The sequence below is a fragment of the Pararge aegeria genome, chromosome 19, assembly GCF_905163445.1.
Source record: "Pararge aegeria chromosome 19, ilParAegt1.1, whole genome shotgun sequence".
Taxonomy (NCBI): Eukaryota; Metazoa; Arthropoda; class Insecta; order Lepidoptera; family Nymphalidae; genus Pararge; species Pararge aegeria.
Window position 1 is genome coordinate 1,994,462 of NC_053198.1, and position 16,257 is coordinate 2,010,718.

Sequence of the window (16,257 nt, forward strand, 5' to 3'; positions counted from 1 at the left end):
GCCAGCGTTATGGAATACGGATTAAGGATCAAAGGAGTTGTGCTGTTGTTTTATTTATGTCAATAGTTTACTTTGATTTGCTGTAGAATGTATGCTTTTTTTACTTTCTGAGTATTATTTTAAAACAGTACATAATGTTTCTGATTCTGATGATTTCATTTTTATTGTCTAGGGACTCTGAAGTACTTTAAATGTTTATGTGTTTATGATGATTTTTATAAAAACACGATACAGCTTGTATGACTACTTTCAGTTAAGAAGAAAACTTAATTTTAGTATTAATAGTCGCTATTAAACTATTACATTGATGACGAGTGAGTTCTTAAACTGTTATATTTGTAGAGTGTACGTAAAGTCTTTAGAATCCATATTAAAACATCTTAACAGATTTAACATGGGACGTACTTATCCCTTTCAGTACAAAAAGCATCGAAAACTGCTCGAGTTTCACAGAAGGTTGGAGTAATGTGGCAAAAAAATTCTATTGTCTTTTAAAGTTGAGTGAGACAAAAAACTTACTTGTTGTATGCATTTCCAAGTCCTCATCTACTTGCATAGTGTGAATCTTAGGCGTTGGTCTTCTTATCGATACAGTATGCCATCGGTTATCATTCAGAAAGCTCTTTATCTTATCTTTCATTGTTACCACTCCATCCCCAAGGTTGAACACACAATGTATGTGGCCATTCACCAATTCCACTGCTATAAAATCTTGCTTTTTTCCTCCATTGTAAAATAATAGACCATCCATTTCCGTTGTACGGAAATAAAAATCTAAATATGTATTACCATAAGCCTTTAGTAATGGTAGTCCGACGTATGTATGTTTAGATTTGAAGGTTACTGATTTATAAACATTCAAAGAATCAGGTTTAACAAATTTCCCATTAAATATTATATTCGAATTATCGTAAATATTGTTGTTTTCATCGCTGACTCCAATTCCTAAAGTCTTTGCCATATCAATGTATTTTATTCCATTGAAAACAAACTTTTGAAGGTATCCAACTAAATTTGGTAAAGTTGACGTCATTTGGATTTCTTCTTCTTGATGATACAGTCCTCCTAAATGTAGCGTCGATATTTCTAAAGTTGAAGCTTTTCCTAGAATAGTTTCAGCTGTAAAGTAAACCAAAATATGTGATAAAAGAGGTACTTGATATAAGGATACATATAGTCACAACATTGACGTAGAAATAATAGAAACTGGCAAAGTAAATGCTCCATTGTCTTAAAAATAAAATATCACTTCTTCGCATTGACCCTGGTTTTAGGCTTTAATCAAATCGATATCTAGTTAGACACATTTATGTCGATATATTGAAGTGAATCTAGTGAGATAGATTAAGCTAATCGAAAATGTTGTAGACCTCTTTGCGAAGGTGTAATATCTTTATTAATGAGACCATTAAAATTTACAGTTAGCAGCCACTTTTCAAACGTATTTACACAGAGTCTATCTGGAAGATATTTAGCATAATAATAGCCAAGCTGTACTGTTGCTTAAAAATATTGTATGTAGGTAAGTACTTCGACCTTTTCTGAGTATTTAAACTTGTTTGATAAATAAAAAGCTTGAAGGTGTTGATTATTAAGATTACAGTGTAACAAATCGCACACTAGTTTATTATATGTATCAATACAACAATAAGTTCTTATAACTAAATAATTTGTAATTGTGTATTGTATTGTAAAATGTTACTACTTGTGCTTTACTTAACATTAATAAAATGAACTAATTTAATGAATTTTAAAAATAACCGGTGTTCATGATAGATGTTCAAAAGAACAAGTAGTAATTTTGAGTTATCGCCAATAGACAAGCTACAGGAGAAGTCAACTAAGAAGAAATAAAAGCAAAACAACTGAAAGGTGAAGGTATCAAGTGCCGCTAAAAAAAACTGAAAATACGATAAAGCTTCTATCTACAGCTAATAGGAACTACAAATATCAAGGGACACTTTTTGAGGAACTTCAAATCATATAAAAATGATTTTAAGATTCATAATTGCACAAATCAACCCAATATGTTAAACCTTGGTTTGATTTCATCTCATTCAAAGGTGATTGTTTTTGAAAAATAAATATCACCAATTTATAAGAATAATGACGAAATGAAATGCAATTATTAAACTATTTAAGAAGTTTTCTTATATGTAACTACTGTTGTTATATCGCTATTTATGATTTGGTACTAATATTAAACTGGTTAGTAGTATATTATCAGTTCACTAATATAATTTGTATTTTGTTACTATGACTAAAACGAAATCTTTTATGACTGTATTTAACTACATACTTCCTCATTTTATTTTGTGAATTTCAATTTTAATAATGGTCTTTTACCGCTAAAGTTAATAAGACTTTGTCTTGGTTGTTTGGAATAATTCTTTGATTTCGTCATTCTCATTCTTGATCTGTATATTTTCTGGATTTTTAGGAATATTACATTAGATAATTTAACTGAAATCTTATTGCTTATGTTTGGTTTATCTCCTATGCTAATTTTATTGACTATCTGGCAACTTTTAGCTACTCCTCTATCAGAATCAGCTACTTTGATGATTTGTGTAACCCTATTTGTCTTTAATGTCAAATTAAAACCAACCTTATATCCACTACTATAAGGGTGAAAACAAAATGGTGCGGGTGCGTCCCGTGCATACGTACATAACGTACCGCGTACTGGCTGCCCTCCGTCTACCTGCAGCTTAAGGTTCGAAGCTCGCCGTGAAAAGCGCACGGTGTGCCACTTGTCATCTGCTACATTGGTGCCAGCTAGAAGGTTCTGGAAGTAAAAGTACAAGCTTCTTACAAACCCGGTTTGATTACTAGAACAACTATGTAAGCTAGTCTTCAATGATGGAAATTTTGGTTCGGGTTTATATAGATTAAGGATTGTTTAGGATACAATAACACAAATATGTAAGCTGAAGAAAATACACTGGAATAAAATTAGTACTGTCATTTACAGAATGTTTCTTATGAACTACCTTCCTTATTTGAGCTGTGTTTTACGCTATTGGTTGCCTGGAAGAGATCGCTATGTAGCAATAAGGCCGCAAAATTGAATAAATCGTGTAAACTCGTTATTTGAAATTTGTTCCTACTTTTATATGTGGTGTGCATTAAAAGTGTATTCAATTTAAATTCATTCAATGTTTCTCAGGACAGAATTCTTGTTAGAGCTATGAATTAGGTTTTATTCAGAGATTGGTGTATGACAGAATTGTAAATGGTCCCAGAGATAGAAATAATTCTCATGGAGGTTACATCGAACTTAATGCATAGATCAAAGTCAAAAATGTATAATCCAAAAGGCTTCATTCCAAAAGTGATATCTGTTAAGAATGCAATGGGCAGGGCAAGTGCAACGCATGGAAGGCACGAGAGCGCCAAAGAGGTTGATGGAGGGCACTTTGGAGGGGCGTAGAAGCCGAGGACGACCTAGGGGTCGGTGGAGTGATGGAGTTCAGAGGGATATGAGGGTTCTGGGAGTTCGGAGCTGGAAAGAAGCAGCTTCTGACCGCCTCAAATGGAGAAATATGCTTGACCACGCCAAGGCCCACCCAGTGTTGTAGAGCTTTGATGATGATGATTTAACGGTGAATGAAAACATCGCGAGGAAACCTTCTTGCCTGAGAATGCTCCATAATGTTCTCTACAAATACGCACTTGGTCTAAGCGCTTCTCGTTTTAAGAGGATACCGTGTGAGTGTAGTGGGCCGGTAATGAGTTGATATGGTGATGATGATCATTAAGGTTGCCTGGAAGACATCGTTATTACTAAGCAATAAGGTCGCCTTTGTTATTCTACTTTTGGAGTTTCTTATATTCCTGTTCACAGCAGGTAATAATGATGATTGTTATGATTGTTAAGTCAAACATCTACTGAGGATGCTCCGGCTTCGGAGCGAAACGTGGGTAGAGGGTACATTGCTGAAGATCTGTTTGGTGCGGAGTATAAGGATTGAAGTAATAATAAATTACGACACACAGATTCTTCTGCTTTTCACGGAGTATAGCAAATTAAGCTTAATTTTCATGTATCATGGAATTCCGAAAAGTAACGTCTGATTCTATCCAGATATGATGAAAGTTGTTAAACTAACTTCTGTATTTCCATTACCTTTTCTCTATCCCCTAATCGAACACTTGCTCTGACTCTGCCAGCTGCAACCGCAAGTTCTATCCTGTCAGCAGAATGTTCTGATGCTGTACGGAGGAGTAACCCAGCTTTGCCCGTCCGGAACCGGAGAAGCAGTTCTTCAGTTTGAGTCACGTGCTCAGGACCCAGAGCTGCCGTGAGGTGCTGGCTGCCATTGAGGAATATTGTCGGTGATTCTGGAAGGATCAATTATATAATGTTGCTGGTTTCATACATTTGTCTGTGTTTATCATGTATATTCTATCAGAAATGAAGGATTCTACTAATTTTATAAATTTAATAAATTTAAAATGTACAAAAAAAAATTCGGAACCGACAGGATTTGAACCTGCGACTCGCCTGAGCGCTTTCACCAATTAAGCTACGGCTCTCCTACCGTCGATGCCAAAATTAGTATATGCCTTTCAAATCAGTCTTATAGCGACTGTAGCGTTGCAGTTTCGATCTACTTTTTCAAAGGTTCATATTACAATGAGACACGTTTGAAACAAGAGATGACACATTGCTTTTTTTATATTTTTATAATTGATTGCCCGAGAGTCGCAGGTTCAAATCCTGTCGGTTCCGAAAAATTTTATATGCATTTTAAATTTATAAAATTGATAATTCCTCCAAGTTTAGGTAAAAACACTAATAAAAAATTATAAAAATAGAAGGATTCTACTGTTTCCAATGCTTGTGTTGACTAGAATAAATTAAAGATTCTAAACTAAGATTTTCGTGGTTAATCAACATTTCTTAAATATAGTTCAACAGGTACATACCACGATAATATTTTTGGATTTGGTTTGCCCGTGACATCCAACTTGACATCTCGTACCTACGCAGTCCCGTCGTGACCACGATACATGCAGCTGGGTCGAAATATCGACAAATCCCAAAATATTATCGTGGTATGTATAGGCCATAGATGGCACTTTTGTTGCCTACATTACATAAAAATTACACGGTAGTTAGATGATTTATTTATTTAGGAAGCCAACGTTATATACAATGCCTTAAAATTATTATAAACATAACGGTAATATTCTGAATTTTGAATTGTATACCCCACTTACAGGCTAACTCTGCATGCATCATAAAATATAGACGTTCTTCAATATACAGAACCTAAAACTAAAGAGATAAATTAAAAAAAAAAATACAAAAGATACTTCAAACTATAATCAAAATAAAAATAAAAATAAAAATGAGATGATGGCGTTAACCATATTCGTAAACTTAAAACTAAAGCTACGAGGGTTCCAAACGCGTCCTGAAGAGCCGTCCTAAGAAGAAGCCCACAACAAACTTAGCCGGGTATATTTTTTTTTTATCATCATCTCTTATTTAAGATTTGTTAGAGCAATAATTCAAATAGCATTTAATCAACCTTCCTATCCAGTTTATTGCACCTGAACATTAATTGCAAGTTATTACCTCGCCCACAAGTAGGGCCTCCATAGTTGGTAGCAGAGCAATCGCACAGCCCTCGATTCCATCCCTCGGAGCACACTCCACCATGCTGGCAGGGAGAACTGACGCACTGCTTCATCAGCACGTGGCACGCTGGTCTCACCGATGCTGAAACATCACAATTATTTCTTATTCCTGTCAACTACAGGGTACGGAACACCTTCCTCAATTAGGTTTTACGCCGCAGTCCACCACGCTAGCCGAGTGCGGAACGGTGGACTTCACACGCCTTTGAGAACATTATGAAGACTCTCAGGCACGCAGGTTTTCTTACGATGTTTTCCTTCACCGTTGAAGCAATCAGCATTACTTCAACCGATTGAAGTTTACTGCTGGACATAGGTCTTTTGTAGAGAGAGAGAGAGAGGGAAAATCTACGGTCCTGGGCCACTTGTTTCCAGCGGCTCTCAGCGACTCGTTTGATGTCGTCTGTCTACCTCGTCGGGGGCCGTCCAACACTGCGTTTACCTGTGCGGGGTCGCCATTCCAACACCTTGGAACCCTAACGTCCATCGGTTCTCCGGGCTATGTGCCCCGCCAGTTTTCCAGCTTTGCAACTCGCTGAGCTATGTCGGTAACTCTGGTTCTTCTACGGATCTCCTCATTTCTGATTTGATCACGTAGAGATACTGCCAACATTGCCCGCTCAGTGATTTTGTGCCTTCTTATGAGGCCCATAGTAAGCGACCAAGTTTCGGATTCGTAAGTCATCACTGGCAACACGCACTGTTCGAAGACTTTGGTCTTCTGAAGCAAGTGTTATTTTAATTACATAAAACGCACTTAAGTTAGAGGTGCGTGCTGGGATTCGAACTCGGCCCTCCCAACGTGAAGCCGAAGTCCTAACCACTGGTCTAGCGTCGCTTTACTACACGGCAGTAAAAAATAGATGTGTTATTTTTCCGGGGTTCGTAATAGTATGTTTGGCCACTATATCGTATACCACAATACTTTGTATGTGTGTTTCTTTTTTTTTAATAGTAATAATGACGAAGGAAGTACATTGCCCATTTTATGCTGATGGTAAGTAGAAACTATCAACAAAGCAACACGTCCTACAAACGGTCGCCCTGTGTCTACCAATCTGAGGAGTAAAGTTCGTGATATATTAGCATCATCATATCAAGACGTAGTTAAATGAGTAAAATTTCCTATAATATTTTATAAATTTAAAATGTATATAAAAAATTTCGGATATTGGATAGAAGCAGGCATTACTTTGCGGAAATCCATGATATATTATCAAAATTAAGCTTAATTTGCTATACTCCGCGAAAAGCAGGAGAATCTGTATGGTGTAATTTATAATTTCTTCAATCCTTATACTCCACACCAAACAGACCAACTTGACTTTACAATGAATAATTGTTAAGATAGGTGACACTTTTGATGCGTGCAGTGCAATCAATTATAAAAATTACACGGTAGTGAGATAATGGCGATAACGATATTCCTAAACATAAAACTGAGGCTACGAGGGTTCCAGACGCGTCCTGGTCTAAGAAGAAGCCCACAACAAACTTAGCCGGGTGATTCCTTTTGCTATCACCATCAAATTGTCATTAAAAATTATTAAAAGAGAATAAATTTTAATCGAATGGCAATGGGGGGATACGGAGGTATTTATAGAGAGGTGTAAGAAAGGACGATGGACAGAAAAGGTTGTCGAAGGTTATACCAAAAAGAGCTTATCGCATAGGTTAGAGAAGATGTATAAACTTAATAACTTTACTATAATACATAGCATTAAAAAATGTTGTTTTTAAAAATTTCAAAGTGAATTAACATGGTTGCATAAGGACTATTTGCGGCAACTATTCCACGTCTAATAGTATACACTTCGACTAATGAGTACATTTGTTACGTACGTCTTTTATGATATACAGGTTCACTAATGACGTCATTAAAGCTGAGCACACAAGATAAATAATTAATGTCTCGCTTTCTCTCACCTGTTCCAATAAATAAATTACTTCAACATTTTACAAGTTTAACACTACTAGCTGACCCGCGCAACTTCGTCTGCACCAAATCGGTTATTACCGGAAAACACAAATAAAATGACATTTCTAAAAAATCGCCCCGAAACCCCCTGTATACTGAATTTCATGAAAATCGTTCGAGCCGATTCCAAGATTACAATCTTAATATATATAAATCTCCTGTCACGATGTTTGTCCGCGATGGACTCCTAAACTACTTAACCGATTTTAAATTAAATTGGCACACCGTGAGCAGTCTGCTCCAACTTAAGAGATAGGATAGCTTAGATCTTTAATTATAGTCGCAATTTTATTTTATTGCAAATTATTTGTCTTTAATTAATTGACAGTCATATGTTATACATATATATACTACTATACTCATTTAAGGCTTAACGATACTGAATACTTTAAAAACAAAATCAAACGCAGACGAAGTCGCGGGCAACAGCTAGTTATATATATATACCTACAAGAATTATTGCTCGTTTAAAGATAGAAGATACAGAACTAGATATTTTGGAATTATCACGAACTTTTTAACTTAAGGAAATTCGTTATCAATAATTATATTGAAAGCAAAGTTAATTTAGCTCTTTTTGTATGGGGTCCCAAGGTGCTTGAATGGCGGTCTCGCACCGCAAAACGAAGCGTTGGTTGACCCTCCACTAATTGGAAAAACTACACAAAACGAGTCGCAGGTAACCGCTGGACGCAATAGGTACAAGACGGTAGACTTTGGAATTCCCTCCAAAAGACTTATATGTCCATCAGAGACTTCCATTGTTTGACATGATGATAACTAGTATTGCAAAAACGTAAATTATAAAAATTATAAAAAAAATCAATGTGTCATCTCTTGTTTCAAACTTGTCTCATTGTAATATGGACCTTTGAAAAAGTAGATCGAAACTGCAACGTTTCCTACTATATGACGCTACAGTCGCTATAAGACTGATGTGAAAGGCATATACTATTTTCAGCATTGTCGTTAGGAGAGCCGTAGCTTAATTGGAGAAAGCGCTCAGGCCGCGATTGCCAGGGAGTCACAGGTTCAAATCCTGTCGGTTCCGAATATTTTTATATGCATTTTAAAATTTATAAAACTGTTTTATTCTTTTCATATTAATAATAGACGGACCCAGCAGCCCACGTGATGGCCCCCAGCCCAATTGATATTTAAATGGCATCTATGTAAACGTGTGTATTAAACAAATAAAGATCTATATATCAAAAAAATAAACTTTTTGTAAGTTCGACAATTGGGTTAGGAATCCTTCCCTTGTTCTTACCAGAATCCTGTTGCCTAGCGTATGCTGTCAGATCTTGGGGTTTTCCGTTCAGCACCAAGTCGCGGATGCAGCCAACGAATCCCTGTCTCAATGCGGCCGTCCACAGCACAGCTGGTGTTCTTGAGGCGGAGTACTCGGAACCAAGGCCACCAACAAAGAGCGGTCCATCTAGCTCAAGCTGGTTGGATTCGCCTGTACGAAAATTTAAAATATATGCTATATGTAAATAAAGCTCAATTTGCTATACTCCGCGAAAAACAGGAGAATCTGTATGGTGTTATTTATAATTTCCTCAATCTTTATACAGATCTTGGGCAGTGTACACTTCACGCACGTTTCGCTCCGACACTGAGTCATCCTCAGGAGATGTTGACTTTGCAATGAATAATTGTTAAGCACTCGTAGGTACTTTGTTTATTTAGAGGTTGTTCTAAAAGGTTAACAAGAGAGTAAAAATGAATTAATTGGGGTTAATGTTTATAATAATCTTCTTTCTATTTTCACACGCTTTACCCCACGCTTTTTTTTTTTAAATATTTTATTTAAAAAAAGCGTCGGGGGCTTTTTAAGATATTATCAAATTGATAATCACTCTACTCATATCTGTCAATAAAATATTTATAACTATCCCACGCTTTTTTTACAATGAAATATATATTTTTTTATTTATACTATTATTAATTTATATTTATTTTCAATTTTTTAGCTCGGTTTTCTATAAAAAGCTTTTTTTTTTAGTTTTTTTTTAAACTATTATTTATTATCCATAAAGTTAAGGAGTCAGCACATCATATTATTTTCTTTAAACTAAACGACTAAAATGTTTTGGTTTTTGTTTTTACAAACGTCTGCTCGCTTGACGTCAAACCTCCTTGGGTATGCTATTGTTGATGAAATTACCTAAGGTTCGGTACAACGGTTTCGGTATTGATAAGAAAAAACTTAAGGTTTTAAATCACAAAATACTTGATATTCGCAGAGATTTTCGAAGTTCAAGCGGTACAATATTATGTTTACAGAGATGTGACGTCATTATGCAGTTTTATTAATGAAAATAAATACCAATCTCACTTCGAATATAAGAAAACTATTTCATAATACATGAAACTAATATTCTAACGAATCTTTGTTACTGTCGTCATGCCTATTATAATTCCAATCCCAGAGAGCTTGTCCTTCGTCAAATCGGAATGCTTATAAAGTTCAACTTACCAGGAGTCTTAAACTCTGCGTTCGCTCCATCAACAGTCACCCTCCCATCTCTTCCAGTCCGTCTCAACAGGAACTCATGCCAGTGGGAGTCATCGACCCTCCTGCGAGAAGCTCTCACCCTCACGCCTCCAGAACCCAGGTCCACGTGGACGTAGATGTAGCCATTGAGGATCTCCACGGCAAAGAGATCCGCCTTAAAGAAAATGTATTAATACTACAAGGTGCCTATTACCAACGAAAACGTAGTTATCAAATGACAGTACCACCTAAAGAAGACATTCTTTCAAGTTACCCAAACTCGCTAGCCCAAATTTGTGCTAGGTTAACTCGTGAGGTTTTACCAGCAATTTTTATTTTACGTGCTTCGAAAGCATTCAATGCAAACGACACCACCAAACGGTTCTCACCAGTGGTGTCGTTGACAAAAATAATTAAATCGTAGAATCGTATTCAGAAGACTGAAACACTGTAACGCCAAAGAAGAATGGCACTTATGTACATTACTGAAAAGCTCTAATTCATTTACACATTTACAACTAGCGCTCTTAGTGGAAAGATTGTTAATTAAAAATCCGTAGTGTAGAATTTGTGTATTTCAAATGACTGTCTTTAAGTCCATTTTACTTTGACTGTTTAAATGTTTCGGTATTCGAAATAGACTCTAATATTTGGCGTGCAAATTTAACATACTAAATCATCTAAAAACATTAGATCCTCTTGCCAACGCTTTAGTCAATCTGACTGACATACCTGAAGTGGGAAATCGTCGCTTATAAAAGGATCAACTTCGGTCATGCAAAACACACGTCTTACAAAGTGCCGTCCTGTGTCCATCAACTTGAGACGTAGGCGGTTGTACTTCCCTCAATATAAATATATAAATAAATATACTACGACAATACACACATCGCCATCTAGACCCAAAGTAAGCGTAGCTTTTGTTATGGGTACTAAGATGACTGATGAATATTTTTATGAATAACATACATATATACTTAGAATATACATATAAACACCCAGACACTGAAAAACATTCATGCTCATCACACAGACATTTTCCAGTAGTGGGAATCGTCTATCGTCGGTCGCTGCAAACTGCTCCAATCGGCCGTCAATATATCTACTTAAACGTTTTTTTTTGGTTCACTTTAATGGTTCACATTCATGTACACTACAGTTTTTGGCCACCTTTCCAAACCATTTTTTTTTTTTTATTTATTTGCTAAAAACATGTAAAATTATAGATGTTACAAAAAATTATACAGAACCATGTTTAGCCCATTTACAGGCATGCAAATCCTTACTTAAAAATAATTTTTAACATTCAGAATTAGATTAAATACCATTCAATCTTTAATATAATTAGAAGTGACAATAATACAATAAAATTTGATTAAAGCTAGACAAACGAAGTTTGTGTTATCGATTTTACCAAATTAAGTTTTTCAATCGAAAATACTCGTAGTTGAATACGAGTTTTTTCGATTGGAAATCTTTTAAAAATAAACTTTTAACTTCGACGAATCAAGAAAAGAATTCAGTTAAACGCATTAATTGATTATTCTATGTACACTATAATACTATGATTTTGGAAATCAAAAGTATATATATATAAGTAAATCTATATAAAATTAAGCAAGGAATCATTTTTTGAAATATATTTATTTGTACAATTTCAATACTATTTTCGTTATTTTTTTCATCACTAGATGGATCGCATGAGTTTAAAAAATTGTACCTGACCCACAGTTACTTTTTGGTCTGATTGTCTAACTTTACTACACAATCAGTCGGCCAATATCGATTGAATTCATCGATAATTCAGATATGCGTGTCCATTACGTAGTGCCATTAGTTCATTGTCTATGCATGCTAGCAGCACACTAACTAGGCACTGAAAACGTTGATTATAATTACATTATACCTGTATGTGAAGAGTAAACTGTAGTTCACTAAGGCTATTAATTAATTTATTGATACGTCTGAGCATTCTTGGATCCGTAAGGACAAAGGAAGGTATATAAGTATTCCAGCCAATACAATTAACGTATAAGGTTTTAAACATATTATTGTAATATTGCACATAGGAGTTTAGGTATCAATGTTTACATTCGGGAAATGTACAACGGGTTCCCCGGGCATCTAGCGAGAGGGACATGACATGGTGGTTTAAAATTCGGGTATACACACACGGTTAAAAACTATAAATAAAATAAATAAATAAATATACTAAGACAATACGCACATCGCCATCTAGCCCCAAAGTAAGCGTAGCTTGTGTTATGGGTACTAAGATGACTGATGAATAATTTTTTGAATATAATACACATAAACACTTATAATGCACATATAAACACCCAGACACCGGAAATCATTCATATTCATCACACAAACATTTTCCAGTTGTGGGAATCGAACCTACGGCCTTGGACTCAGAAAGCAGGGTCGCTGCCCACTGCGCCAATCAGCCGTCATATGTCTATACGTCTAGCCGTCATATACTATGTCCTATTAATACAAACACAAGGGCAGAGAGGCATAAGTGTTAAGCCTCATGTGGCTGTAAGTACACCGGAAACCACGCCCTCCAAACCGGAACACAGCAATGCTGCTTAGCGGCCGAACAGAAGTACTCTGTCACAGAAAACTCAAATACTAATCCAACTGTTATGTTTTGCAGTGTTTTGTCTCACTTCAACTCACAGAAACTTTCTAACGTAAGAGTGTGACAAAACACTAAAACACTGTTCCCACATTTATTTGTAAAACCTAAAACTGTAATATATCTTCTTCAGAATAAAATCAGGAAATAAAAATTCCCTTGAACCGAGCTTAATGCATGCAAACTACCCACAAACTATCAAATACCATTCGTTCTACATACCAAAGCAGACATGCAAATCGTTTGCGGTCTAAAAATAACTGTAAATAAAACTAAGAGACGTTGCTATGAATCCTGTAAAAGGACTTAGGAATACTTATGAACGTGTCGAGAAGGAGTTTCATTGTGGAATATACATAACGTTATAATGTTGATCGCACACTTTCACAGAAAACGCATAAGGCGCATTTATTTATTATTTATTTAAACTCTTTATTTGTACACCACTATGTCGGGTTCGTCATCATTGTCGTTCTTTCAAAACGAGAATGAATCGGATTTTTATGCTCCTTAATTGGCTTCACCGTTGCTTTCCAAGCGGCATATTTACTGGAGTCTAATAACATCTTGCTAAAATAAAAAATGGGCACCACAAACGCAATTTCAGTAATAAAAGAACTATTACACCAGTAGCCTAAAAAAGACGCGTCGAGTATTACAGATAACCTTGGCGCATTAAATAAGACTGACATGGCCTTGCGGCTTTTGCACTTTAGCAGTTCATGCGGCAGTATGCGATCAGCATTATCTTTTAAGGTAACATTAAAACTTATAATTAAAATATTATAATCTAAGCTAATGTCATACTCACGTAAAATTGTGCCCAAAACTAAAATAAATTGAGTGAATAAAACATAAAACAAGATTCGATTGAATTAATTAAATGCAAAATAAATTTAAGGATCAAAAGTACGGTATAATTAAGTTTAACCATATCTAAACTACTTTAAAGAAGAAAAACTGTGAAATTAAATGTAATTTTTGATAAAGAAGGATAATGGTGCGAATTTGTGTAGGTATTAATAAAGCTTTTTTAAAAGCTTAAATCGTTTCATATAAATTCGGTAAAGTTTCGACTGGAAGCATTATTGGGATAAAATAACGTGCTTTAGTCAAAGTTCAGACGGCGATATGTTTTCGAGATCATCATATAAAATTTCCCGTAAAAAGTTATCCACAAAAATGCGCCAATAAAATACTACACGAATTGACGCGGAGGTCTAGAAATTTGTTAAATTACCTTCCTCTCTGGTCCTAAACTTTGAAATCTTCCATAGAACTAAAGCTTCTAACGAGTGAAGTAAATTATAGTTTCGATATACAAAACCATCGACGTAACCTTTTAGAGTAAGATTTTCAGTAGGTTAAGAAACATTACGTTTTCGTAAATTTATAAGTCGTCGACGTAGACTTAACGTTATGTTTCGGCAACTTCTTTACTGACTGTAACTTTGAAGGATATTTAATAGAAGCAGGCGTTCTTTAGCGAAAATCAACTAGACACAAAGCTAAACCATTTGCGACAACCAAGCTTGCTTGGCGTAGTTTTTATTGATGTGTGTTCTGAGACCTGTGAATGAGACCTCTCCTGCTTCCGTATGTGAATCGGTGGGTAGTTTTTAAAATTGCATATAAAAATAATTTAAATACACCTCACAGATGTGAATGGTTGTCGCAGAATATACATAGTTAACATTAAAATTTATTGTATCAGATGTTACGTTAATTATTGATAACATACGAATACTGAACTAGACTAAATAAACTGTATCCGGCGAAAATATCGCCGTCTTAAAGTAGCCTTAAGGTGTTATATATACCACTGTGCTTAGGAATCTACGTGCACACCAACCACAAACACACACAATAAACTTCAACATATCCAAGTGGGTGAAACTTTATAAGGTACCATACACAAATTCCCCTAATTTAGTGTTGCCATGTTGTTATTCCAACATCTCCTTACCTCGACCTACCATGCATAACTCTCAGTGGATGAAACTAAAACATTTCTTATACTCGTAGCATTCCAATCCTGAGTTTGCTACTCGAATAATGTGCACAGCATTCCAGTCCAGTTTTGCAATTAACTTACTTGTTTTCTGGACTGGGGATTCGATAAAACTTAACCGGCCATCAAGGTTAAGCGTAAAACACCCTAAATTTCTGGTAATCCCAAAAAAAATATAACCAATTTCCAGCATTAAAGACTAACTTTATCAGCAGTAAAAACTTTTTTTTTTATGTTTATGACAATGCATATACAATGTAAACAGAAAATGCCTCAAGTAAAACTCGTGAAAAAACCTTCTTCATAGCCCAAAAAAATTATAAATAAAAAAATATACTACGACAATACACTCATCGCCATCTAGCCCCAAAGTAAGCGTAGCTGGAGTTTTGGGTGCTAAGATGACTTGATAATTATTTTTTTCAAAAATAATATACATAAATACTCAAAAAGTACATTTCTTGTAATCCTATTTACGATTGAATTGGAGTGATTAATAATATGTGTTATTCAGTATTTGAATTAATAACCAAGGTATCAAGATAATATGAGTATTTTGGATAAATTTGTAAAAAATTAAGCGAACGCAAAATACAAATAACTATTATTTACTGTTTTATATAGGAGGGATTCTTTTGAAAAGTAAAGTCTTAACAGACTATATATGATTATTAATATAGAAAGATATGTTTGTTATCAATAAGAATACTATTGCCGCTACAAGAGCAAACAATAAAAATAAGTTTAAACTTCAAGGTCACCTATAAAAAAACGTGCATGATGAGTCTTAGATGAAAGCATGATAAGTTATTTATTTATTTAAAACTCACTCTTTTAAACTCTTTATTTGTACACCACTACACAGTTAGGAAAATAAAGATCGAATAGAGAGAAACACAAAGACTGGAGTAGAATACAAAAGGCGGCCTTATCGCTTATCGGTAGAAGCGATCTCTGCCAGGCAGACTTAGGATTAGGACAACAAGAGCGAGAACAAATACGTGGTGTAAAATTATTATAAACCTACATTCAAATAACTACATAAGAATACACAAACAAAAATTACACATATAAAAAATATATATATTTATATATAAATAAGGAAGTTTTACTAAGCCGGATAAGATTTAGATTTTAATAAAGGCTAAATGACGGTCGAAAATAATTGAGCACTGATTATGAAGTAAATGTTTGTGCTTATCCACTGAGTATAATTTATTGAGATTGCAAAATTTTTCCCTAAAAATCTGGTAAGTAATAAGCATTTTTAATGAACTTCTTTTATGTTTCTGTTATTAATTCAAAGTCGAAAAGGGAATACAGAAGCCTGGCCAAGTGCGTATATCACGCATATCGTACGGTTCCGTAGTTTAACTGATAAAACTAGAATTACTTACGATGAACAAAAATCACGAGTAATTGAGATAATCAACTAAAATTTCAACCTGAAATAACAACCTCCTTGTTATAATTTT

General features: G+C 34.9%; 1 protein-coding gene across 1 annotated transcript in view; it reads right to left on the reverse strand.

Moving 5' to 3' along the window:
• LOC120631889 (neurexin-1-like) overlaps positions 1–16,257 on the reverse strand; it is a 107,460-nt gene that overhangs the window by 13,411 nt on the left and 77,792 nt on the right. Inside the window, exons 8-13 of the mRNA XM_039901552.1 lie at positions 10,110–10,302; positions 8,898–9,089; positions 5,588–5,731; positions 4,130–4,344; positions 2,671–2,788; positions 520–1,119 (exon numbers count right to left, since the gene is read on the reverse strand). Of these exons, the coding sequence (XP_039757486.1) occupies positions 520–1,119; positions 2,671–2,788; positions 4,130–4,344; positions 5,588–5,731; positions 8,898–9,089; positions 10,110–10,302 (1,462 nt within the window). The remainder of the gene's footprint in view (positions 1–519; positions 1,120–2,670; positions 2,789–4,129; positions 4,345–5,587; positions 5,732–8,897; positions 9,090–10,109; positions 10,303–16,257) is intronic.